Here is a 26,859-nt window from a genome sequence, read left to right as displayed (position 1 = left end):
CATGGCTTTACAAGGTCATGGGGGAGATGGGCTTCCTTGGCCGACTTCAAACTTTTATTCAAGCACTATATGCGTTCCCTTCTGCCTGGGTATGTACCCCTGGCTTCATTTCCTCCAGATTTCCCCTATTGAGAGGGACAAGACAGGGATGCCCTTTATCGCCCTTGTTATTTAATATCGCCCTGGAACCCCTGACACTTTTTTTCAAAAAGATAAGATTTAACATAATGCTCTTCGCTGATGACATCGTTATGTTCTCCTCTGATCCCACTCGAGATCTTCCCAAAATACAGGAGACCTTCACACAATTTGGCACCTTCTCTGGTCTACATATTAATATCACTAAAAACGAAATTCTCCCTCTCGCTCCCACAGCAACTGCCATATTGAGTCATGTCACAACGTTTGCTATTGCACATAGTTCCATCACTTATTTGGGCCTTAAGATAGGTAAAAACCCGTCCTCCCTATATAACCTTAATTACCCTCCGATCTTCGATAAAATACGTAAAGAATTACTCCTGTGGAGAAACCTTCCTCTTTCTCTATTTGGTAGGATTCACTTAATAAAAATGATATCATTTACCAGGCTATTATACCCCATGCAGACTCTACCAATACTCCTGAAGCACAAAGACGTACAAGCACTTAACAAAGACTTCACTATGTTTATTTGGCAGGGGAAAAAGTCCAGGATATCCCAAAAAAACTAATTTTACCCAAAGATAGAGGAGGTATGGCATTCCCCAACCTTAGACTTTACAACATGAGCTGTCTACTTCGACACTCTCTTGATTGGCTGCACTCCTCCTCTTACTATTCCAACTTTTTGTTGGAAGCATCAATGGTGACCCCCTGGATTCTCCCTGCGCTTTTACACTGTCCCTTCTCTGCCATGCCTCCTACACTACGCTCTCATATTTTGATAAGAGATACTGTGGTGGCATGGAGGGAAGCTCACAAACATTTAAAATTAAATCCCTACTTCACGCGTCACCTCCCCCTTAGGGGCAACCCATCGTTCCCTCAGGGAGAGGAACACTCCGCCTTCTCACGGTGGGAGCAAAAAGGGATTTCCCTAATCTCACACTTTTTCACTGATGATGGCCGAAAATTGCTATCATTCTCAGAATTCAGCAATAAGTTTGGGATTTACAACACCGACTTCCTACATTATATGCAGGTCACTGCCTATGTTAGAAAACTAAGCCCCCTCCATGATAAAAGACTACCAGCTCCCTCCATAGATAGAGTCCTTCCAAACACTAAAGTGTCCATCGCAGACATACAGGTGAAACTCGAATAATTAGAATATCGTGCAAAGTTAATTTATTTCACTAATGCAACTTAAAAGGTGAAACTAATATACGAGATAGACTCATTACATGCAAAGCAAGATAGTTCAAGCCGTGATTTGTCATAATTGTGATGATTATGGCTTACAGCTCATGAAAATCCCAAGAACCCCAAATCCACAACCTCAAAAAAGTAGATTATTACATGCAATCAATAAAACAAGGATTGTACATAGAACAATATCAGACCTCTGAAAAGTACAAGCATGCATATGTACTCAGTACTTGGTTTGGGCCCCTTTTGCAGAACTTACTGCAATTACTTTTGCACGATATTCTAATTATTTGAGTTTCACCTGTATACTCTCATCTGAGACATGCCGTTGTTTCCTCCTTAGCCCTCCACTTGGTCAAGTTGGAAGATTCCGACATCCCGTCTGACGATATAGTCAAGAAAATACTCACCGGATACCGATCCCTATGCAAAACCATGGGTAATGAACAATGGCGGGAAACCCAGTACAAAATCATTCACAGGGCATACTTTGCTTTCCAAATAAAATCCACTAAGAATCGGGATAATACCTTTCTGGATCATTGTCCCAAATGTAAATTAGTAGCCGCACCTCTCTTCCATTGCCTATGGCCGTGCTCTTACATCCAGGGGTATTGGAAACAAGTCTTACAGTTTGTATCTTCTGTAATGGGACAGAGTATACCATTGGATGCCATGTTATTATTGTCTAATTACTGGGAACCCCTCATAGCTTCATCTACCAAACTTGATAAATACAGCAAACAATGGATTAGCTTGGCCCTCCTGGCAGCCAAGAGGTGCATTATGAGAGAGTGGCTATCAACGCACCCCCCCCACTGTCAACAGACTGAGGGAAGATCTCAAACACCTACTCCTCTTGGAAAAATTGAATGCAGAAACACAGTTGGAAGAAGAGAATAAAATTAAGATCTTTCTTTCTAGATGGCAACCATTTATTACACATGTCCTTTCACCTTCTGCTCAAAAAAATATCTTATGCCCCTTTCAGTATAGCAAACATTACCTGCTACAGAACCTGGGTATCCCAAAATAACTGGACACTCTCTTCTCAAAGGTGGTACACCTGGAGGTCTGCGGGTGGGGGAGGGGGGAGCGAGACACAGACACCTCTCTTTTAGGTCAGCACTGTGGTGGAGGGAAGGACACGCACATTAACTAACCAATGGGATGGCAGTGGCATGCCCATAGCACAAACAGCTTGATGTGCTACTGCCACGTCCCGTAGCCAGCTCCAATGAGACAGGGGTTACGCAATTAAGTGATTTATCATAACATGTATGGTATTGGTTATGTTTTTCTTTTTATGTTTTTTATTTTATGTTCTTTTTTCATTTTTTCTTACTCTCATGTTTGAGGTTTTTATTTCTATTCTTGATAGTGTTCTTGCCTCTACCCAAGTATGTCCAGTCTGAGCTACTGATATCTCACTACTTGTGTAATTATAGGATATGAATAACATGTTATTGCACGTAGACGAGTTCCATATAGAATATGCAATATACACACTTTTGTATTTGATATGCTCTGTACTACACTGTACTGTAACAGATGCTTAAGGCAAAACAATAAAAAATGTTTCCGAAACAATCAGACTTATTAGTCAGTATTAAATGATTATTGGAAATGATCTTACCTCTCAGTCCCAATTTTTATGAAAAAGCACTGTTTTTAATTTATGTCATTGATGTTTGTTTCACATCTTTTATATAATTGTTGAAAATTTGTGGAATACTACTTTATGTTGCCTATTGATTAATCTTCCAGGTGACTGACAAGATGAATAGCATATGGACTTGAATACTGTTCACTTCTTTTGGAACTTTACCTCACTTCCCAGTCTCTCTTTATATCCCCACCCTTTACCCTCCGCTGTACCATTTCTAAATCCCTGTCTTGAAATTATCTATTGTTTCTTGGTCCTATTTTTGGATACTCTTGAGGTTTTGTTAATGTTTTTTTTTTTTTTGCTCTATGGACACACGGTCAATTGTCTAAGATTTTTGGACCTTTGTTGCTCTTACTTAGAGTTAGGGTTATTTTTTATAAATGTAATTTAAGTTTAAAAAAAATAAATACATCAACAGTAGGAATGTAATTGTTTCACTAAATGTTTTTTTTTTTCTATTATATCACAAACTACTGTATGCACCATATTAGAAATATTGTATTCCATATGGTATTAATGGTTTATCAATATTGCATACAACTGCAGTATCCATCCAGGGGATTTATAATCCATCATGTGACACATCAACCACTGATTTACTAGAGTGAGTTTTTATTGGCAGCTATGTTATAATGCACAACCACTGTTAAATTCAACACAACTTATTATTTAGTATGATCATTTCATCTTTTATAACTTAATTGTAAATACCTGTTGTTTTTTGTATGTAAGGTTGACCTGCCATATTTACATAGGCAGCAGTTGTGTAACCCTCAAACCTAGTGGGTCTACTTGATAAGCTAACATATGAGATAAAGGGCAGATTGACCAAACATGTCTCGGGAATTTTATAGGGCAATTCTGAATTGTTGTGGGCAGGGACATGGCTAATGTGGTGCAAACTATGAGCTGTGTGAACTATTTGCTAAAATCATTGTAAAGCCTCATCATTCTTGAAGTGAACTTGTGGCCAGGTGATGGACATCCAAGTATTTAAGTAGTAAATAAGCCTTAAAAATAGCCCACAATATCCTCTGTAGATGCAGGCACTGTTGAGCAGTTCACACTTAATTTTCAAAGCTGAAGCACTAAAGTTGTCCTCTCAGCAGCTCACCTCACTCTTCTTTCATTTCCCTGAGCACATGCAGTATCCAGAAGTGTTGAAGGTGAATAAATGAACAACTTCTGGTTGCTCTTAAATACTCATTTACTACTATGTACATGTATTTGAATATTTGTAGGCTGCGGGTTCACTTTTAAGTCCACATACCATCAATAAAATAACTCTCAAAAAACCAGGATGGTTTTAAAAATCTACTTAAGGTGAAACTGCACTTTAATGAAATGTCATGCATTTGTACTAAACTGCCTAGGAGTGTAAATAACATGTTAACTATTCTGTAGGTAAATCCTGTTTACAGCAATGTGACCTGGCCTTGTGTTTGTTCCCATCTTTGTTCTAATAGTATTGTTAATGTCTACCATTAAAGGGTACTGTTGGAGAGAGGGTGCTCGTCCTCTGGGGGAAGAATTTTCAGTGCAGCAGGATAGACTCAGAAACAGGTTGAAGGCTTTATTACTGTAAATATGACGTCCCCTTGTTAAAGGTAAAACAACATAATGACATTTTTAGAGTCCTCTGGGACAAGTACAAATGTATTACTGTAAAAATGAAGTAAAGTACAGTTATACTTTCCCATCATATCATGTCATGATGTATAAAATAAAAAGGTATCCAACCCCCAGTCTTATTTCATATTCCACTATATCACTTGCATACCCAATATATTGCAGAATATATAATTTTCACTTGAATATGTAGGTTGTCCCTTCTATGGCTTGTACACGCTAGTATATATTAAAAAAAAAAAAAAACTAAATAAGTTTGTATTGTCAGAGGCAGATGCTTGTTGGTGAGAGAAGCCTATCTGGGCTAAATGGTGTAAAAGTATGATGTGTGGCCTAATTTCTTGTTCGATATTCTGCAATTTGTACATGGGCACAAACCAAACTATCCTGCACCTGTGCTAAGCCTGTGGGTGGAGTGCCCAGAGCAATTTGTATCAATTGGTTTGCCAGATACCCTTTCCTGTGTTGTTGATGCATGTAGTAGGGTCAGGTTAGTGGTTGAGCGCTACTGTATATCTAGCTTAAGGTTATGTATTTCACACCTCGACACGTTGATTTATAAGTTAAGTTCCGATCATTCCGGCTCTTTTGATAAAAGTAATTGACATACTCTAGTTTCAGTAATTGGATCTCTTTGCTCATCATTGATTTGAACTGGCTGATATTTAAACATCAATTTCTTGTTCACATGATGGAGTCATGTGTATTGACGACTGGACGCTATGCAATTTGTCAGAAACATGTACTTTTACTGTAAATAACATATTACACAGTTATTTACAGTAGGACATACACCTTATAAAATACATGGGTCTAAAGCAGAGACAATTCATTTAAGTCCCAAGATTGGGATTATTGACAGCTTCTTATATATACTGACCTTCGCACTTTATATATACTGACCTTCGCACTTTATCTGTTATTTTTTGATTGTGCTGACCCAATAAATAGGGTTTGATTTACTAAAGGAGTAAAGGCTTTTCACTTATGAAATGTATGTTAGTAAATAATGTGATACTGCATTCACTATGTCTATCCAATCATGTACTAGCATTTACTTTTATTTTCCCTTACATATGATTGCGCATTTAAAGCTTCTAGATTGGTGTATGTGTGTAATAAGCTATTTTTTTTCTGTTTGGAACTCTGGTGGAAGGATCTGTTTTCTACCTTGGAGTCTTACTATACTTGCTGCATTAGGAGGAGTCTTGCTTCGGGGAGCATTAAATCCTCCTTGTAAAGAGCATGGCAATTGTGCATACCTGTAAACACAAGGGCACAGATCATAGCGCTGAAATACTTGTCAATCTCTTCCAAAAAAAAGGAAATATTTTTTTTGTTGACAGGCACTCTAAAACGTGTGTGTAAATCCAGCTTTACTGAAAACAGTAATTTAGATCCTTGCAACCTTGAGTTCACAGGCTAACCTTGTAGGAGGTCATCAGGTAAACTCATATGAGTCAGGAAATTGTCAAAAGAAAGTGTTGGCATTGTGCAAACATTGGAAATAACCCACATGCCCTTTTTAAGTTAAAGACTGATAAGGCTATGAAAGCCAAAACCAGTAGAAGTGCTTGTTATCCAGTCTTTTGACCTCTATCCCCTCAATGTAAAATACCTCTATTAGCTCAAGATAGTAGTTGAAGGCTTCAGTCAACTCTAAGGGGAAGCTACAGTTCCAGATCTAGTATCTATCATCAGGCTTCCTAATAATATTAGCAGTATTAGTCAAGAGTCTGCTACAGTGTAGTTGCTAGAACTGGTTTGTTTGTGTTTTTACTAATACTTTTAAAGACATATTGTTCTTAGAGCTTAAATATGTAAGCAGTACACTAATTGTAACTTGTAGAAATGTTGTTTCAGTATTCTTTTCTAGGTTGTATTTAAAATGCCTGTTGTGAAAAATAAAAGTGTATCTGCCGTAGTACATAGACCAGCCAGTTGATACTGCACCATACTGGAAGTCATAATACATATGATAGAGTTTATTAAGAGAAACTGTAGTGAAATGTGTGTGGTTACATAGATACACAATAAGGGCAAAATCTAACAGACATTTAAGTATCACTCATACAATATGTAGCCAAAAGTAGGTGGACGCTTTCCCGATATTAATGTTTACACTGAATGGCTGCTGCTTATGCTACAGCATACAGTACCAAGACATTTTACACAGTTGTGTGTTTTTAACTTTGTGACAACAGTTTTGTGCAGGCCCTTTTCTGTTCCAACTTGACTGTTGACAAACCCAGGTCTATATAGTCATGAATTGTTGAGTTTGGTGTGGAGGAACATGAGTGGCCTGCATTGAGCCCTGGCTTTACCCTTTTTAAACACCTTTGGGATAATTTAAAACACCAATTGCAAGTTAGCTCTTCCCATCCAGCCTCAGTACCTAACCTTACAAATGTTCTTCTGGCTGAATGGGCACACATTGCAGTGGTCACAGTCCAAAATGTTGTGGAAAGCTTTCACAGAATAGTGAGGGCTGTTATAGCTGAAAGGATGTGGAAGGTGGTGAGGAGCCCAAATAGGTGTGATAGGTGTCCACAAAAGTTTAGCCACCAGTACACGGCAGATTTCACTGGTAAAGTGAAATAAGCAACCTAATTACAATGAGCTCTTTTTTCCTCCAGTTTTTATAAATCAATCTCAAATACAGTTGGGCAAAAAAGTATTTAGTCAGCCACCAATTGTGCAAGTTCTCCCACGTAAAAAGATGAGAGAGTCCTGTAATTGGCATCATAGGTAGACCTCAACTATGAGAGACAAATCACATTGGCTGATTTGGAACTAATTTATTGGCAAATTATGGTGGAAAAGAAGTATTTGGTCAATATCAAAAGGTCATCTAGACTTCCGGTTCCGGTGCCTGGCCACTCTCATCTTTTTTAAGTGGGAGAACTTGCACAATTGGTGGCTGACTAAATACTTTTTTGCCCCACTGTAATTAAAGGGACATTGCACTTTAAAATGTTATGTGAATTTTTAGTTATTGTATTCTTATGTCTCAAGACTACAATGGTCAAATGGTTGCAGCTCCTTCAACTACACCTCTGTTGCAGGCATTTCAAGAAAGTCCTACTGTTCCGATTGGATTTTTATAAAACCTGTTCATTTGTGATAAGAAATTGGTATGCTTATTTACATAACTACACTTATGTAGACAATGGCTATGCTAAAATGATATAAATTACAGCAACATTGATTGGCAGAGGGGCATCACATAAGTAACAATGTAGAAAAATACTGAAGTAAATCCAGGTTCTACACGATGAAGAGTAAAGCTAAATATTGGGAGTTCGGAGTCTGTGGATTACTTAAGCTGGGTATAAATGTGTCAAATTTACAGTACATTTTGACTGTACTGATAAAGTTAAAGGAGCAGAATTGGATTTTGTTTCGCTAACGAAATTGGTAAATGTGGTTTTTGTTCCAAAATCCATTCATCTCCAAAGTCGAACTTTAAAATCAAACATAATTTTGAACAACATTCATAAAGTCTTTGAATGTTCTGATGATTTTTTTTTATATGAACATTCATTTGCATGAAAATCTACCAGTGTATACCTTGCTTTCTAGTAACTCTTTGGGGTTGATTTACTAAACTTATAAACACGCCACGAACAAGTATACACTTCTGTAGTGTGTTCCCTCCCAGCATGATCTATTGGTGGAATCTAGACACCTTTGTAGTGTGTATACACCCAGCAGGTGTGTTGTGCAAAGCCCTGCATGAATTGCAAGGTGATGTTGTGTAAATTAGCTCTACATTGTGTTGCTTGCGTTGATGAATGCAGGAATGTAAATGCATGAGCTAACCATTTTTGTCTAAACTGTGAAGCAGCATTATATATGCATCATGTGCATGATTTTTCCATATATGGCATTAGTGGAAATATGCTTTTAGAGACTTGCATGCCGCTATTAGAGCGGCGTGTAGCCTATGGCGCATGCTACATGACGCGCACGTACGTAAATACATAAAAACGCACCATAACTGCGTGAAAATGTGACACGTTGCTCGTGTTTGGTTGATAAATTTGTTTTGCTGTGTAAAAATGCACTCACACCTGGTGTGTGTGTGTGTGTGTTTAGGTTAGTAAATCACCCCCTTTGAGTTTTGAAATAATGTTTTGTTTCTTATAGATATAGTGGGAACAAAAAGTGGTATTAATGAAGGAATTGGAGAGAGGTACATATTGTCTCTTATTCTGCTAGTACTGTATTGGTGGAGCTTCAACTTGATAGTTCTGTGGTGATTACTGTACATCCTTGGTTTCCTCAGTGTGGTTGTTTTCCTTTGAAGGGAAAGGGAATTTACACTTTGTGTTCAGTGACTGGAGCCATCAATTGTTTATTTTTTGAGGGAGCCCTGATGCTTTCTTTGCTTTTCTTAATCCTGCTATGTAGACCACAGGTGTACTGCAAACAGTTGAATGTATGAAAGCAAAGTGTATAATGAAATTATATCTGCAATGTTTTTTGGCATTCCAGGATTTTTTTAGTTAAATTATCTTTTAATTGTCATTATTTGCTCCCAAAGGTGTAAATCGTGCTTGCAGAAATTGCTTTTGAAGATTTCAAGACATTTGCAGGCCAGTGGGTTACTCAATGCTTAACCTGTACCAAAAGTGCCAATTTTCTATTAAATGACCTGTTCAGTGTTCTTTTTCAGAAGCATGTCCATTTGTTGCCCTTTTGGCTTTTGGGAATGCAAGGTATAAAAGTTTATATGCAGCTCAAAATTAACAGCAGAAAATGTGTTGTTATTTATTTAATCTGCTTTATGGCTTTTTTGTGACATCATGGATCATTGCTTTGCAGACACCCATGACATGACATAGTTCAGCTTTGCTCACATGGTAGCTTTCGGTCCACATACTTCTAAAACCAGTTTAAAACTAACATACAGTACAATTCAGCTACAAATGCTTCCAAATGCTTTATGATTCAAACTTAAATAGGTTCAGAGAGAAATTAATTATTGGACAAAAGGTGTTTTTCTTTACTTGCTAAATTATTTAAATAATCTATGCCTTAACCTTACAAGATCAAGAATCTTTGTCCAGCAATTGTAGCCATAATGAAGGTTTCCACTGCATCCCTTTATATCAGTTCTGAACTAGGTGATGGCTGCTTGGACATAAAAAAGTTTATCACAGTATACCAATACAAACAAAAGAAATAAACAGGAGAATGCCTAAACATTTGTAATTACAACAATTTTCTGCGTGAAATCTTAGTCTGTGACCAAAATATACGCCATTTTCTTTTTGTGTTTTTTTTTATTCTTGGCTTCAAGATAAATTTACAAAGTAGTATACCCCTTATATGATCAACAGAAACAGTTGTAGATATATTTATATAAGGCTGAGTTCTTGGCGTATTAACACACACTTGTTGACACACATTGAGGGAAATGTATCAAAACTGGAGCAGACAGAATCTGGTGCAGTTGCCCATGGAAACCAGTCAGCTGCTAGCTTTCATTTTCAAAGCTGAAACTGAAAAAACAGAAGAAAGAAGCTGATTGGTTGCTTCAGATTCTGTCTGCTCCAGAATTAGTGAATTCTCTCGTTGTGTTAAAAGCACCAAAATGCACTAAAAAGGTGCATGTACTATTTTTTTGTAACCGTAAACCACAACACATGTTGGTGTCTTGTAATGCACTGCAACACACATCCATTGGCATGGTGCAGTGGAACCCGAAGTGCACAAACTCACAAAATGTGTGTTTTCACACGTTGACACATAGCAACAGTGTGAAAACAGCCAACTGGAAAAAAAAATGTCTCTTATTGAATAGCAAGCCTGTACCTCGGTTACCACACATATTTGCATTTTTAAAACATTAGAGCCCCATTGTTTTCACTTTTTAAAGGGTCATTCACTACACTGGTGTATTGTTCATGTCCACCACTTTTTCCATATACACTGTTTACTAAAAGGGATGGGATTATGGAAACTGTCAGTAAAACACCTTCCTCCCAGCTCAATCAGCTGTAGTCAGGGAATTCCCCACCTCTTTGTTATTTGTAGCTGCAAAGTTTTGTGTCGAAACACCACTGAAAATTTGTGATAACTGGGTTGCTTATTTTATGCTGGTAGCAGGTTTTCTTTTTATCATGTCTGTACACATCAGTCCATGCCCTCAAGGAGCTTACAATCTAAGTTCCCTATCTTGCATACATATAATGTCAATTTAGACAGGAGCCAAATAACCTACCAGCATGTCTTTGGAGTGTGGAAGGAAGATTAAGTACACAGAAGAAACCCGCGCAAGCACAGGGAGAACATACAAACTCCTTGCAGACAGTGTCCTGACCAAATATAAAGCAAATATGTTGTGCTCAGTCTATGTGAACCAACTACACACTAGAGTGTTAATAAACAAATCTGTGTAAAATTACGACAATCCGTGTGAAAAATTATTGATACAAGTGAATTATTTACATATGACTAGAAGGTTCAACACACAAACATAATAAGAAAAATAAAAATCAACACTGGAACCTTCAGAATTAGTGCCAGTGATCAACCTCATTGGTTCAGCATGTATATCTCAAACATGTAAACCTCTGGCTAGCGATGTAGTAAAACAACACAGAAAAAATAAATTGAAACCGTGATATGGGCTATGGACCCGCTGATCGCCTATATGTGAAACACCCGGTACCGGGTGTTCGCATTGGACGGGTCTTTTCTGCCCGTGCGTGCCCGCTAGGGGGCGCGCACGAGCAGAAAAAAAATGCCGTCTGGCGACGGCAACCCGCCAATGCAGCAGTGCCGTCCGTCCGTTTTTCTACTACGGGCGGACGGCAAGAGGTTAAAAAGGTCTTTTAAGTTCTGGTTTTCCAACCCCTTCTAATGTCTCCTTGTCAAGTACCGGCGTGGATTTCTCCTTCGGTCACCTGAATGGCGGCGTTCACCTAATGGTGTCCCACAGGGAAAAATTGAAGGACCAAATTTCTATTTTACCAAATGTAAAATAGAAAACCAGCTGCACTCCTTACCAGAACAATGGAAGCCCTGCAACAGCAGGTGGGTGCTTGTAGCGACCACGGATGGCACCGTGTATAGCACAAGAGTATAAAGTAAATGTCACCAGCACACCAAAGTATTTCAGCAAAAGTCAGTTTATTTACTATTATGTACCAAATGACGCCAATGCTGGGAATTATTAGTTTATCTACTGATACCAATGCACAATATTTTTATTGCACCCACTGACATCAGTGATGTTTCCCAACTCTCTTCAGTAAACATTTATTTTGAATGGGCTGCCTAATTTGATGCAATGCACAAAAAGTGCTGCTATTGTGCAGCCCTCTGGAAGTGTCAGAGGCCAAATTTGAGGCCCTCTAAAAAAATTGTTTTAGATTTAGTGAAGGTTCATCAAAGGTTTCATGAAGATTGTAATGATTGTAAAATTAACAATCAATAGCAACCTATTTTTGTGTCATTGTTGTGAGTTGTATGATTTCAGGGATTGGTTGTATTTGGCGTTCACATACATTTTGAACAGCAGCAGATATGTTTTTGATTGTGTTTGGGCACTAAAAGATTGTATTGTTAATAGTTCTTTAAAAATATTGTATACATCAAATTATATCCAGCAATTTGAAAATCTTTTCAGCAGATATCTTCAATTTATATTGCTTGCCAGGCATCTTAGAGCTGCTGTGAATGAGCTAAGTGTGTACACTGCACAGTGCATGTGTTATACAGTATACACAAAACAATAAAGATCTTCCTGGAGTAAGATGGAGAACTTTTTTTGGCAGAAGAGACTTTGCATGTCTGTTCTGCCAATAATCTCTACCTCCTAGCAATTATTTTTATTTTATAACTTCAAATGGAATCCCTAAATCTAATCTTTACCCTTAGCAGAACCCATAAACTTCAACCTAAACCATTTCAGGATTTAAGCTTAGAAGCAAACCTAATATTGATACCGTAAAAAAATAAAAATAAACTGTCATGCCAACAGAACATCAATGTTTTAAAATTAATTTTTAAAACATTGTGAGTCTAACACATCATAAATAAAAATAAAAATGGGTAGCAAATAGGTTAAAACAGGAAACACAGTTTGCTTTGTATGTCGCACACTTTTATTGGACTTCTAATAAATAACCTATTTCAAGAACTGTGGGGTTCGAGGTATCCTCACAGGTGGGTAAGATTAATGTGTGTTATATTTCTATTCTTGCTAAAGAAACAGAAGGTGGCATGTATGTAGTATTTGTGTTTGTCTTTGTTCCATGTATGCCCCCTGCAGTATTCTGACAGAACTTCTTGTAGCTTGCAGGACACATATGACACCATGCCTTGGAGGCCCACTTATCTTCTGCCTTTGCAGTTGTACCTCCAGTCTAAACTCCATGCTTGGTTACTGCTATAATTTTGTGAGGTTGCTCTTTGCAATACCATGGATTCTACTGCAGACTTTTATGTATAAATGCTACTTAGAATCATTGCTGTTACAGAACTAATTCACATGTGCTAGCATCTGCACCGACTTGCCTTCATATGTCGGATGATCTACCGTGCCAAGTATCCAGTTTGTGCTACGGTAGTAATGGTAATCCATTGGACCTTGCTGTTATTGTGTAATCATTGAATACACTTCTATTTATATTAAGGATATTGTGCTGGTAGTAGCTGCATAACTTTTTAATCTCTCCAAGACTTCCAGATTATATGGCTCTGGATGTGAGATGACCCCTTTTTTAAATATTCTCACTAATTCATCGCTTGGAGTTCGGTAAACTATAGGAGTAGGGGTCAATTTTGGTATACACAATATTTCTTGAGTAAGAAACTATTTTGGCAGTGATGCTATATTATTTATATTTAATGTTTCTGCATAGTGATGTGTATACAGCATTATGCATTTGAGCATTTCATTGATATATGCATACTAGTCATATTATTTTGGTATTACTAAGGGGCTCATTTGTATATTTATCTGAGTGTTTTTATAAGTGTTAATAAATATTCAGTTGTAATTAACTACTTCAGCTCTCGCACTTAATCCCTATTGACTAGAACCGTTTTAAAATTTTTGCTATTGGCCTGTTTATTCAGCAGTTCATTTTTCATTACATAAGATAACAAAGTGATACAACTCCCTCCTCATTGGCCTACCTTTAAACAGGCTATCCTCCCTTCAGTCTCTCATTAATGCAGCTGCCAGACTCATCCACCTAACCAAACGCTCAGTGTCTGCAATCCTCCCACTGGCTTCCACTCGCCCAGAGGATAAAATTCAAAATATTAACAACCACTTACAAAGCCATCCACATCTCTGCCCCCGGCTATATCTCAAACCTTGTCTCAAAATATCACCCTAACCGTTCTCTCCACTCTTCAAAAGACCTCCTGCTTTCCAGCTCCCTTGTCAACTCATCCCATGCTCGCCTCCAAGACTTCACAAGAGTCTCTCCCATCCTCTGGAACTCTCTACCCCAACCAGTTCATCTATCTCCCACACTGACTGCCTTTAGGCGATCCCTTAAGACTCATCTCTTCAGGGAAGCCTATCCCACCGCAACCTAACCCCTGAAATATAAATGTCTTAAATAAGTCATCCCCACACAGCCACCTCCTCATGTATCACTTGCCCCTCCCTTGTAGATTGTAAACCCTCATGGGCAGGGCCCTCCTTACCATCTTGTCTTGAATTATATTGTGATTGTAATGTCTTCCTTATATTGTGAAGCGCTGCACAAACTGTTGGCGCTATATAAATCCTGTATAATAATAATACCTTTTTTTTAAAAAAGGCTGTCTTTTTTATGATATTAAATAAAAAAAAATTTGTAGATAAAAAGTCCTGTTTAAATGTATGCTAAAATTATGATTCTAGTACAAAGTATTACAAAGGTATATACAATGAAAATAAAGGCTTTTGTTTCAATTTAATACAGCACTCGAGAAAATGAACATAAATAAAAATAATAGCTTAGGGGGTAAGAAGGAGGAGTTATTAAGATAAACTAAGGTTAAATAGGAGCAACTTTTATTCATTTAGGTTTTTTTGATTTAGGGATTTATTAATTTATTTACTTGTCACTTGCTTTAACTTAAAAATATTTAGAATAAAGTTAATCTCTTTGATCTGCAATGAATAAATACAAAAGAACTCTTGTTGATTTGTGCCTCAGTGTCTATCTTGAGTCAGAAGGTCTGTTTTTTGACAGCTGTCATTTTGACAGCCAGGAATTGCTGGCAAATGTGAAGAGGGAGCATGCGAAGGGCATGAGCTTATTATTATGTATTTCATAATAAGATTATAGTTTGTTTTATATGACACACATATTGATTTAATATTAATACTTTAATATATATTGCCCATTATCAGCCATACTTTCTCACTTTAAATTAATGTATAAACATTGCAATGATACCAAAAATATATTGCTTTACTGTCTTTTCAAAAGTCTTCTCAAAATTATTTTTTTCATCCTACTTTTTTGGTTGGCTTCACAGAGCAGCCTTATGCTAAAAGGAGTTGTAAAACAGACTTGGACACAGGAGGTCAGGTGCAATATAGTGAATTCAATCTTTCCATTACTTTCTGAAAGACAGGACCTACGACGTGAGTGGAGTGAAAGGTAAGAAATACAGTTTGGTCACTTTATTTTCGCTTATCAGATTATTTTAATTATCTATTTGCAGTCTCTTGTACTATTCAGATATAATTATTCTCATTGTGAATTTTTAGGTAAGAAAGTCTAATGACATGATGTAAGACACCCCCCCCCTTCCCCCGCTCAGACTCACCCTTCCAGGAGCAGCAGCCATGTGTCGATGTGTGCACTCACTGCAGGGGGCGGGGCGGGGCGTGTGACACACACACGTCTCCTGTGACTCACCTCCCCTCCCGCCGCCTGTTACTATAGACGCGGGCGGGAGGGGAGGTGAGTCATAGGACCCACCCCCTCACTGTGAAGCCCGTCAGCAGTGCGGGGCCCCGGTGTTCGAACACCAGGACCGTGCACTGCCATATATTGCATGACCGGACCGCACTGAAACTGTGCGGCCCGGTACCATTTGATCTGTGGACTGTTACCGGTCTGCAGACCGGGGGTTTGGGAACACTGATCTACAGTACATAAAGCTGCAGAATCCATTTTTACAGGAATAATCCAAACATATAGGAACAGTTTGCAGGCAATCCATCCTTGCACAAAATAATGTGAATTGTGTATGCAGCATAGTTTAATCTTTTTAGATGATGTTCTTGAAATAATATTAAAGAAAACATACTATAGGTAAAATTTTGATGACATTGTCAGCATCTGATAACCCTTCACAAAGTTTGACCCATCTATTTCTAAAATTTAGCTTTATTATTACCAATTAAAATCTGAATAGAATCCTAAATTGTCTTCTGTGGTATACATCTTTTTTGTTGTAATCTCTAGAACATGAAGACAGGGTCTAATTATTTCTAATTTCCTGAGCATTTTGAGGTAAGTGCTTCCTGACCTCCTCCACCTCTGGAACTAACAAGCCACAGTTGTAAGTTAGCAGCTTACATTTTTAGATTAATTTTATTTCAGATCCATCCATTTCACAGCAAGGAGATGATGGAAGTGTCATAAATCAGTGTTTTCTTTTATGTAAACCCAGCCATGGTGTCATTGTAAGCAATAGTAGTATGTTGTCTTACTTTGTGGGGTGTTGTTCTGATTCTTTTTTGCATATTGTACATTTTTTGCTTGGTATTCAACACTGTTATTATTGCCATGAAACTCACATATGTTTCTGTCTTTGGTAAACGTATTGCTCATCAATGGCAAAGAGTATTTTATATACATGATTATAATTGTGGGAGTATTTAATTGCTGTTAATATGTGGGTGTTTTTGAAAGTGTTTTGGGGTGTTAATGTTAGTATGTGTTTTGTTATTGTGCAGAGATTTGTGAATACAAAGTTTTATTTCAACAGTCCAGCAAAATGTGGCTTGTGTTTTTTTTGTTGGTATGATTAATAATATGTGTCAAAAAATGTCCTATGCTATCACCAACACCATTCTAAGATGCCTTTTTGCAAACCATTGTTTGAAAGAGTGGTTATTTGCACAGTTGTTTACTTATTGTCCTCTTAAACATAGAGGCATAGATGAGGTGGTGTGTACGTGGATAGAGAACTGGCTACGGGAACGGGTCCAGAGGGTATCTGTAAATGGCACCTTTTCAGACTGGGCTAGTGTAATTAGCGGTGTGCCTCAGGGTTCTGTGCTGGGTCCCATATTGTTCAACTTATTTATTAATGACATCGGGGAGGGTGTTAACAGCGATATTTCCGTGTTTGCGGATGACACCAAAATTGGGAGGGTAATAGACACGGACTTAGACATTATAACATTACAGGAGGACCTGGATAAAAAAGGGGAGTGGGCATTAATGTGGCAGATGAGGTTTAATGTCGATAAATGCAAAGTAATGCACTTTGGAATTAAAAATAAACAAATGGGTTATACAATTATGGGTATGCCGGGGTTATCACATTCAACTATTTTATATTTCAGTTGGGTTGCAATCATTAAAGTGATTATTAAAGTCAAAAGTGTCTGTGAAGGTTCTCATGCATCCAGTTAATGGTATACCTGTAAAAAATAAGTCAAGGCAACCAAGCTAGTAGAAGGCCAGCTGCTGGAGGCTTTTCTGTCCCTTGTGATCTTGTACTGGACAGGAAGTTCAGGAAAGCAGAGCTGAGCGTTGGAGTTAGCTGTTTGGAGACATGATGACTGTAGGTGTCTAGGCTAAAATGTTTAAAAAATAATTTGCTGGACAATGCATATAGATTCATTATTGAAAAAGTCTGAGAGTTTAATACTAATTTAATATAAAGGCGGATTGTTGTGAGTGATATTTATATGGCCTACTCTGCCCAAGAATCAAGCCAGAAATCTAGAAGTTTATATACAAAGCCTGATCATAAATGTAACCAAACAAAGCTTTGTGGTATATATTTGTGTAGTATATACTGTCAATTCAAGGTTTCACTATACATTGTCATTCTATTCTAGGGATTCCAATGCATTTTAATCAGTGTCTCTGAAATGACTTTATGCTTCAGGAGCCATTGCAGCCAGGGCAAGTCTTGGAGAGGCGTCTGATGACTCAGTCATAATAGTATAGTTTCTGGTCTTCCTAAGTAATTGCTACACAGAACTTTGAGTTTAAAGTCCATGACAAATGTAATAACTAAGAACAAATATTTGTTAATGTCTGAAACTAGAGTCTTGCAATAAAGAGCTAATGTCACCATGTAAGCACAGTCCTAACAAGTTGAGATACCTTGGATAAATACAATGTGGTGGACTTGTTAAAAGAAAGAGAGCAGAACTTCCTGACTTGGTCAGTTTGTTTATGGCAGGTGACAGCAGTTTGACAGACACAGCACTCAAGTGACTGGCAAAGCATTCATATTTTTTTTTTCTAAGTGACCCCTGCATGACCTGCTTGTGAAGGAAGTCATATGTCCATGGCTTCTACTTGTAATGTAAAGATAAGGTGAAACTCAACAGAGGAGTTTGTCAGTGTTTTGGGATGAAGAGTCTGTGCTTGTTCAGTGTGATGTAAAATTGCAGCAAACATATACAGGGTTATATACTAAAGGGTGAACAGTTTGGAGAAGGCAGGAGAAGGGAACAATCTGGGACAAAATGGCTGATTTGTAAAAAAATTCCAATTCAGCTCACTTTCCAAAGTCTGCTAGATTGTTCACTTTTCCTGCCTTTTCCAAACTCTTCACCCTTTTGTGAATAACCTTGATAATGATTTAATGTAGAGCCATAAATTTTTAGGTATATCATCTGATGCTGGGATTACTGGGGCTTCAGGTTCAAAGTCAAATATTTGTCCACCTGATCAATATTTGGCTGAAAATAGCTGAAATACTAAAGACATTTGCAAGCTTGCTTCAGATGGATCATTTCAAGAAATGTGGTCGCTTCCATTACGGATTCTGAAAATACTCTTCTTTATTCTTCATTACCTTTTGTGTCACTGACAAAGCAGAAGTATGACAAGTGAAGTCAGTACTTGTTCCAAAGCAGAAAATATTGAAGTCTTCATGACAACCAGGCAACTGACATTTTCAGAAGGTTAACAATGGTCACATTTATTTGCTTTAAAACATCAAACCCCAATTCCAGGGTCCTTTCCCTACTCTATAAAAAAAAGTGATTAGATTGCTTTACAAGAAAAGTTGTAATAAAGCATTATTTTGTGCTGTTCTTTTTTTTACGCTGTATTTCACCCGCAGGTGCAGGTTGTAAAGTGTGTGGTCTCCATGCATAAATGGAAACCAGAGAATAAACACACTCCGCAAGATACAAGCGATAAATCATGTGTGTGTTGATGCAAAATCAAGTGTACATCACAGCAAGCTCCCCAGACCAAAGAGCAAACTCCTTTAACATGTTTCACCAATGTGGCTTACTCATAGAGGTCACCTCTATGAGTAAGCCTTATCGGTGAAACGTGAGAGGGGTGTTGGCTCTTTGGTCTGGGGAACTTGCTGTGATGTACACTTGATTTTGCATCAATAAACACAGGATTAATTGCTTGTATCTTGCGGAGTGCTGTTATTTATTTGCATTTCTTATATTTTATTGTTGTGAGCAAACTGCCTTGGATATTATACCTTGAACATTTTTTAAAGGTTTAAAAAAAAAAAATCCCAGTTGTAAGGTAAGGCTAGTCCAACTTACCTCTTGGGTGTCCCATGTTTGTGTTTTACTCTGGCACTTTAAAAATTAAAGGTACCATTTTATGTTTTATTTATTTTTGATAAAGTGGGGAGGGGTTATTGATGGTTATATTTTTTTATTTACCTTCTGTCCTGGATGCAGCAGAAAAATGAGAGGACATCTCTCCAAAAAAGGTATTACCATCTTAGACAGTTGCCACTGGACACTGTCTTACTGACAATTGTCTCCAGGACAAATTGAGGGGTGACTTTTCCACCTGAGGAACCTCACATTATAACATAAGGAAGCTGGGTGTCACAATCTGGGGTGTAGATCCTGCTTATCAGTGTGGATGCTATCCCTGCGAGTGGAGTGTAAGAGGTAGCTGATGTACCCCCAGTGACCTTCTTATGGGAGGCTACCCCCATGTCATTAAAAATAAACTTACAAAGGAGGTCAGGTTTGGGGGTGATGAAGAACTGGAACATAAGAGAGGCACTGGGCAATAATAAATGCACACATCTCCTTAAAAGAAATAATGTGCATGCATTATTCTTTAACATTGGAGCCAGTAAAGCATTGCAACTGTGAGCAGGTAGAAAGTAGAAACAGCCACAAGAGTGGAACTGAGACTCACAAGTAATTATGGGTGCTATAGTTAACTGAAGCTGAAGAAACAATCCACTTGCTGAGAGTACAGGTTCACAGAAAGCAGCAATGTGAGTAAGTAAGATTTGCTGGGATCTCAGTAACAAGTATAAAACAGCAAAGCTGGTCTGGCTTGTAGTAAGAAGACACATTGCTCGAATGCTAAGCAACAAGTGTGCTCAACTTTTAACAGAGAGGTTCAGAGCGGATTGGCAGGAAGCTGAGCAGCTTGGCCAGGAGGCACAACCTGGTGCCGAATCATCACACAGGGAAGTGTGACACCCATCTTGATGAGACTTCTTCAAACATGTGTTTATAGTTGGCCTTTTTGAGTTGTGAGGCATATGGAGATGTGCACATAAGCTAGAGAGATGGCAGGATCCTGATCTAGGGATGTGGAAAGACTGAGCTGCTCACAACTGCCTCTAACTCATATGCCAGAAAAAATTAAGTGATACTTTCAGTTCAAGGGAAATTTTTGAATTTATATTAGTCCATACAGTCACAGGGTAAGGCTAGCTATACATTGCTTTGCCTTTTTTTGTTTATTTGTATACAGTTTTGCTTATATGAGTTTGAATGGGTAGAAATAGCAAATAAGTTAAAAATAAAATCATATCTAAGCTATTTAAAAAACCTATAATTAATCAAAGTGGTTTTTCATAATGCTGGGAAGTTTTAGTTGTTTGAGAGAACCATTGAAGTTTTGATGTAAAAAAATTAAACCTTCTAAAAAATATATTAGTTGTATTCAGCAATTGAAAAATTAGTAATCTTTAAAACATTAATTTTACGTTGATGTAAACATTGTTCTCTTCCTGTTTCTGTGAGTTTCTTTTGAGTGCTATTGTCTTCTCCTAAAGCTCATATAAGTATTGATAGTTTCATTGGTTTGCACCTAAACGACTTTGTGTGCTAGTTTCGTAGAAACATACAATTGCAAGCTCCTTTGGGGGCAGGAACCATTGTGTATACATTAGTCTTAGATAAATGAGTACAATAAATAAATATCTTCATTCTTGGCCTTCCTGTGACTTGTCAGGTGAAACATTGGTAATAGTAATTGCATTTCAAATCTAACTGTTTAAAATCTAAAACAATTTTTCATTTCTGTTTAGGCTAGCTTTCTACTGTGCAAATCAAAATGTTTAGCTGGGGATTGTTCTGTGAACAGGTCTTAAAAGTTTGGTTAGGTGGATAAATTCATTTCAGCTTGTCTAAAAATTCTCTTAAAAGGTAACTTCCAAGTTAACTGGAATACAGACTTCAAGAGTATCCAAATGTTGATCATCCTTCCTGTTCAGCCATCTTGACAAAGATTTTTTTTAGTTCCTGTGTATTGAAAGCACAAGAACGTGATGAAAGAATGATAAGTGGGTAAGAGTTTTTTAGCAGACAAGAGAGATTAGTTGCTTGGGACATGTTTAGCCAAGAAACAAAAGAGATTTAAAGAAGATAAGTATTTAAGAAGTTTAAAGGCAAGGTACTCTCGGGATATGTTTGACTTGATGATTGTTTTGTATAGCCTTGGGCCTACAATGGTATGTTCAAGATAATACTGTAGCATTTGTAATAAATATGTGTTTTTTTTTATTTTTTGACTGAACTAAAGGTTAAAGGTTACAGTCTGCTTAATTACCTGTTCCATATGATTAATTTGCTAATAATGTTAATAATAGTGTGTGTATGAAGACCTTTTTTTTCTTTGATTATCCTCTCCAACTATTGTTTGCTTATCTTTAAATGTTGATGGGGCAGGAATGCAATAAAAGGTAGATGTACCTGTACAAGGGTAGAGGATACAAAAAGTGCATTTAAATTATACAGTAGATATTTCTATAACTATAGGGAGCCATATCGGCATTAAATAATGTTAATTTATCTATATCATTTAAGTTGTTATACCCTCGCCCTTGTGTGTCTCTCCAACAGACACATCTGCTTATGTGAACTTATAAGAAACAGCTAGGGGTCAGAAAATGTCACCTTAGCCAATTGCCTTTGCATCAAAGTAAGCTTATCCAAGTCTGTATTACCCTATAGACAGTCTGCTTGATCTGATTAGATGAACATTTTATGTTTGTGGCTATGAGCACCAAAAGCCTCATAGTTATGGAAAGAAAGAACCTTCATAGATAGAGAAATTGCTGGCACTGCTTGAAAAAGGTGCATGTTAATAATAAACACTTTCCGATAGTAGGTATTTGCTTTTAAATATGACTTAACTGTGGGAAACAATGTTGAATGGTAGTCAATCAACACCATAAGGGGAGGAGATATTTAAGGTGATATAATTTCATTAGAGGGTTTAAAATGAACTAAATATGGTATAGTAACATATGGAAATCAGACCTGTATCATTAGTGTGATGACTTTCCAAACTACTAAAAGAGGATTTCTGTTTACCAGGGTAGCAGAGGCCCTACTAGTTAGAGGAAAACGACAGTATTTTAAACCAATATTGGTCAACTCATTAAATATTGGGATCCTCAAAACTGCTGCCCTCAACATGTACAGCTTAGTTTTTATAAATTTGCTATTACTATATTACATCCCAATGCACATAGGGGAAAAAATGTGTCAAATGTTAATTTGATATTAAGGGTCCATTCACATTTATGTTTTATGTTAACACACAGTAAAATGTGTAAAACATGTGAATGGCACCACAACACACCAAATAGTGGTGAACCACAATGCATGGTACCATTATTTTTTGTAATGTCAATCATAACCAATTGCACCTCACATCAGTGTTAATAAAACAGGCAAACTGACTCAACAGGCATTCTTTCTTTTTGAACTTTACGTTATCACTATAGTATTTTACAATTAGACCTGTTTCGCTATTTACAAATGCAACACTTTATTGTCTCCTTACTTGGCCCTCACCCTGTTAAAAAACCCCTTACTCCTTACAAATGTGTTTGTTTAGATTCTCCGTACACTAAGGGGCTAATCTCTCTGCTGTACTCTTCCCTCCTACATATTTCTTTGCATCCTTCCCATTCCTACACATTGAAATGGACACAGGATTTGGGTGTTTCCCTTGATCCTGATCAATGGTCTCAAATTTGGGACACGGCCAAATCTTCCTCCCAATGTTCTGCAGCAGTAGAGGCCAAAGTTTTACTGCGATGGTACTATGTCCCATCCAGACTTGCTTGCATATTCCCTGATAGATTCCATTAATTGTTTTCCTAACTGCACTACATTGGGTACCATGCTGCATGTATGGTGGCCATGCCCTATAGTTCACCGCTTTTGCTGCAAAATGTTTTACTTCCTTTGTTCCATTATCCAACGCCCCCTACTATTTCAACCGTCAACAGCCCTTTTGAATTTTAAACCAGATGGCATTTCTAAATCCCATTTTGTGGTGATGATGCATATTGACTGCTGCTAAGCACATTGTAGCTAAGGGATGGTTATCTCCTTCCCTGCATTTTTCTGAAGTTAAGTTTTGACTTCATGTGGTGTTTGTAAACAAAAATTGACTGCTAAATCGAATGACACTATGCACAATTTTGAAAGTATTTGGGATCTGTGGATTAGGGGTTGTCTCCCTCTCAACTTTGATGTAAGCCTTATTGATACCTGGGGGTATTTTGTTGACCTTTTTTTGCAATCATTTGCTATTCTCGCTTCTCGTGGCATTTTTTTCTCTCCTTCTCTATTGCTCTCCTTTTTCCTATCATCTCTTCCTCTCTTCTTATTCTTTGCTTTCCTTGTCTATTTGCCCCCTTCTTTCCTCCATCTACGGCAATCTTGCCCTTTTTGTAGTGGTTACCTAACTGGTACCCAAGGGCTTTAAAGTTTTTCTCATGATTTTGCCTTATGATTTTTATGTTTCTTATTCTTCTTATTATTTTTCTTATTTTTTTTGTCCCCCTCTATTATGCCATTTAGTGGATATCATACAATTTAGTGAATGCTCCCTTTCCTGCCCAGGTATTTTGTACTCATGTATGATGCCTTTACCACTGGAACCACATCCCTGTATACCCCACTCATCCCTTCTTTTTTTCCTGCACATACTATTGTTATCTGTTGAGTGCCTTTTGTTTTTATATATACAACCTGGATTTTCTATAGTACATGAGGGGATGTACTTGTACTTGGTCCTGAAAAAGTGGCATCGGGACATCCCTAATAAAAATTATTCAACATAAAGTAGCAGGCAAACTAACCGCACTTCAGTGCACTACTATGCACATGCGATTTTAAAATAAATGGGTCACCTTAACGCACAGTAACACATATGCATTAATCCAATGCATAGCTTAGATAAGCTGACAATGACATTGTTTCCAATCATTCAAATTCTGTAAACCTAAATGTCATCCAGAACAGCCAATGTGTTGTGAATAGGAAGAGGGAATCGATCGTTCTTTCCTTATAACCAATTGAATTGATTTATTATTTTTTTCTTTAGATGGGTGCTGGATGAAGTCATTGGAGACCCTGATCCAGCACCCCATTTCAGCTCTGTAGCAGCAGATCACTTCTAAAATTGATCTGCTTCTTCCTATAATCAGCTAATAACAGATCACAATAGCTGTGACTGCTGCCAGGGGAAGCAGGACAGGGCTGCATCAGTTGCCTCCAGGTTAAGTATCTGTTTACACCTACAGTTTTGTAGTGCCTTTTCTGCCCTAACAGAACAATGACCAAAACAAAAGCCCATGCATTTCTATGGCCATGTTGACATTTGAGAGTTTTGTTGCTTGTAGTATATAAATAAAGATTAAGTGCTTCTTGGCCCCATAGGCTTTAATGGAAACGTTAAAAAATGTGTGTTTACTGCGTTTATGCACTTGTTTTACGTGTGTTTGCCCATTTACAGTAATGCATCACAATCTGCTTGCAAAAATGTGCAACTTATTGTATGCACATTAAACGCACGCAAAAACGTGCAACAAAAATGTCTCCTAGGTGTGGATGCAGCCTAAGAGGAAGTGTTGTGACTTCACTTGTAAAGTCATTTTCTATGCAAGCACAATGCAGAATACTTGTTTAGCATTGTGTTTACAGATTGTTGGAGCTGCTGCCTCTTATTGTGAAGCCCACTGTGGTCCAGACCTGATTTGAGATGCAGGCAGCCAACAGTTTGTATGTAGTGTACCTCTGGGTTAGACCCGCTGTTTAGTTTTTATCGCAATCTGGGTTCGCCATAGGGGAGATTCACCCCAATATTTGTCCTAGAGACCACTGTCACTCAAACAGGAAGTGAGTTGTCGCTAGAGAAAGAGGTGGGGGTAACATTAAATGTTCAGGGGACAACTGCCTAAGATAGGAATTTCCACGCAGGTAAAGGCATGTAAAGCATAATCACTGTGCTGCATTAAGGATATGCATGTGAAACAAGCATCTTCTTTTATTTTCTTCTTTCTTTCTTGCATTCTTTACTATAAAACGAAGTGTTGAATTATAGGATGTGTCTGATGACTGCCCCAGATCATTTAGATAATGTCTGAATTTTTACATTTTTAAGCATGTGTCATTGTGCATAAAGTAAACAAATGTTTATACACCAGTAGTATTCAGAATGATGATGATGATAAAAATCCTGATCCTTGTGTAACCTCCAACCTCCTCTTCACCATCTGACTTTACCACTCTCTCTTGACCTCAAGCGACTTCAATCTTTCACCTGAGCTTTTTGTAATTTCCCAGGCTTTTATGAGTCTAATTAACATCAATGGTTGTATGTTAACACTCCCTATTACTGGTGCCTGCATTGTGTTCTGCCTAAATTCTTATAGCTATGTAAATGTCATAGGGTTCTGACGTATTGTTGAGGCCTAAACTGAATGACAAATGTTACACCAAGAATTAGAGGTTGTGGCTTGCCACAGGCACATGCAAACTCAGTGCAACTTAGAAAAATAGTTTTACACCTCAATAGAAACACTTTTTGTACTTGCAGATGGTCAAGCAGGAATCATCACTTTTTTAATGCAAGTGCACGGTCATAATTCCAGAGAAACTGCCACGTCATCAGAAAGACAGTCTCATTAAAGCCATCATCATATCAGAGATTGTACTTTGTTATAGAGAATATGACACAGCCATGTTAATAACGGTAATAACTGCCCTGTGAAATAGACTGCCAAGTTGGATTGTTGGTTGTATGTGTAAAATACCTTCTAGACTGCTGAATCTAACCCCATTTAGAATATTTAGGAAGGCATTGCTAAACTGCTGGCCACCTGGCATAAACTGAAGTTAATTGCCTCCAAACGATCTGTTTGTTTCATAATGTGCAGTTATTTGTACATACATGCCTGGAACCCATACAAAGTTGAACAAAAGCACAGGCAGACCATGGGTTATGGTGCTGCTTGTGAAAAGGTGGGTCAGCCTTCTCTTATCGCTTAATTTCTTCAATCTTCCCATTTGCTGTACAAGGGTAAAAAAAAAAACTAAAACACATTTAGTAACATACAGTTCATAAAAACACCAACAGTCCAAGTTAACTTTTCGTTTAAATGATCTAAATAAAGTGCAAAGTAAATAGATAAGCCTGTCTGCTGGCAGCATGCTGTAGGGAATGACCCTTGCTCTCTGTATGGTAGCAGTGGTCTCTCTGCATAGGTCTGATATTATCTTTGTTGAGTCACAGCTAGAGATTTCAAGTAACTTAAGTTTATAGAAAGGAGACATACCGTATATGTTAAAACACCATGAGGTGGGGGTGGGGGGGTTACACAAACCATCATTATCCTACCCCCGCAAGAGACTCTTCATAAGATAAAGAGTTAATGGGTGCTTTTCTCCCATAAGAAATACCATCTTATATGGTTTCTAGGTATAGATCAAGTACAACTTACATGGAGACTCCATATCT

General features: G+C 37.7%; 1 protein-coding gene across 1 annotated transcript in view; it reads left to right on the top strand.

Annotated features, from left to right (window-relative positions):
* FTO (FTO, alpha-ketoglutarate dependent dioxygenase) overlaps window positions 1-26,859 on the top strand; it is a 451,699-nt gene that overhangs the window by 216,536 nt on the left and 208,304 nt on the right. The window contains exon 8 of the mRNA XM_018554721.1: window positions 15,146-15,270. Within this exon, the coding sequence (XP_018410223.1) occupies window positions 15,146-15,270 (125 nt within the window). The remainder of the gene's footprint in view (window positions 1-15,145; window positions 15,271-26,859) is intronic.

The sequence above is a fragment of the Nanorana parkeri genome, unplaced genomic scaffold (assembly GCF_000935625.1).
Source record: "Nanorana parkeri isolate BGI_ZX_2015 unplaced genomic scaffold, ASM93562v1 scaffold170, whole genome shotgun sequence".
Taxonomy (NCBI): domain Eukaryota; kingdom Metazoa; phylum Chordata; class Amphibia; order Anura; family Dicroglossidae; genus Nanorana; species Nanorana parkeri.
This window is presented reverse-complemented; position numbering and strand designations above follow the sequence as displayed.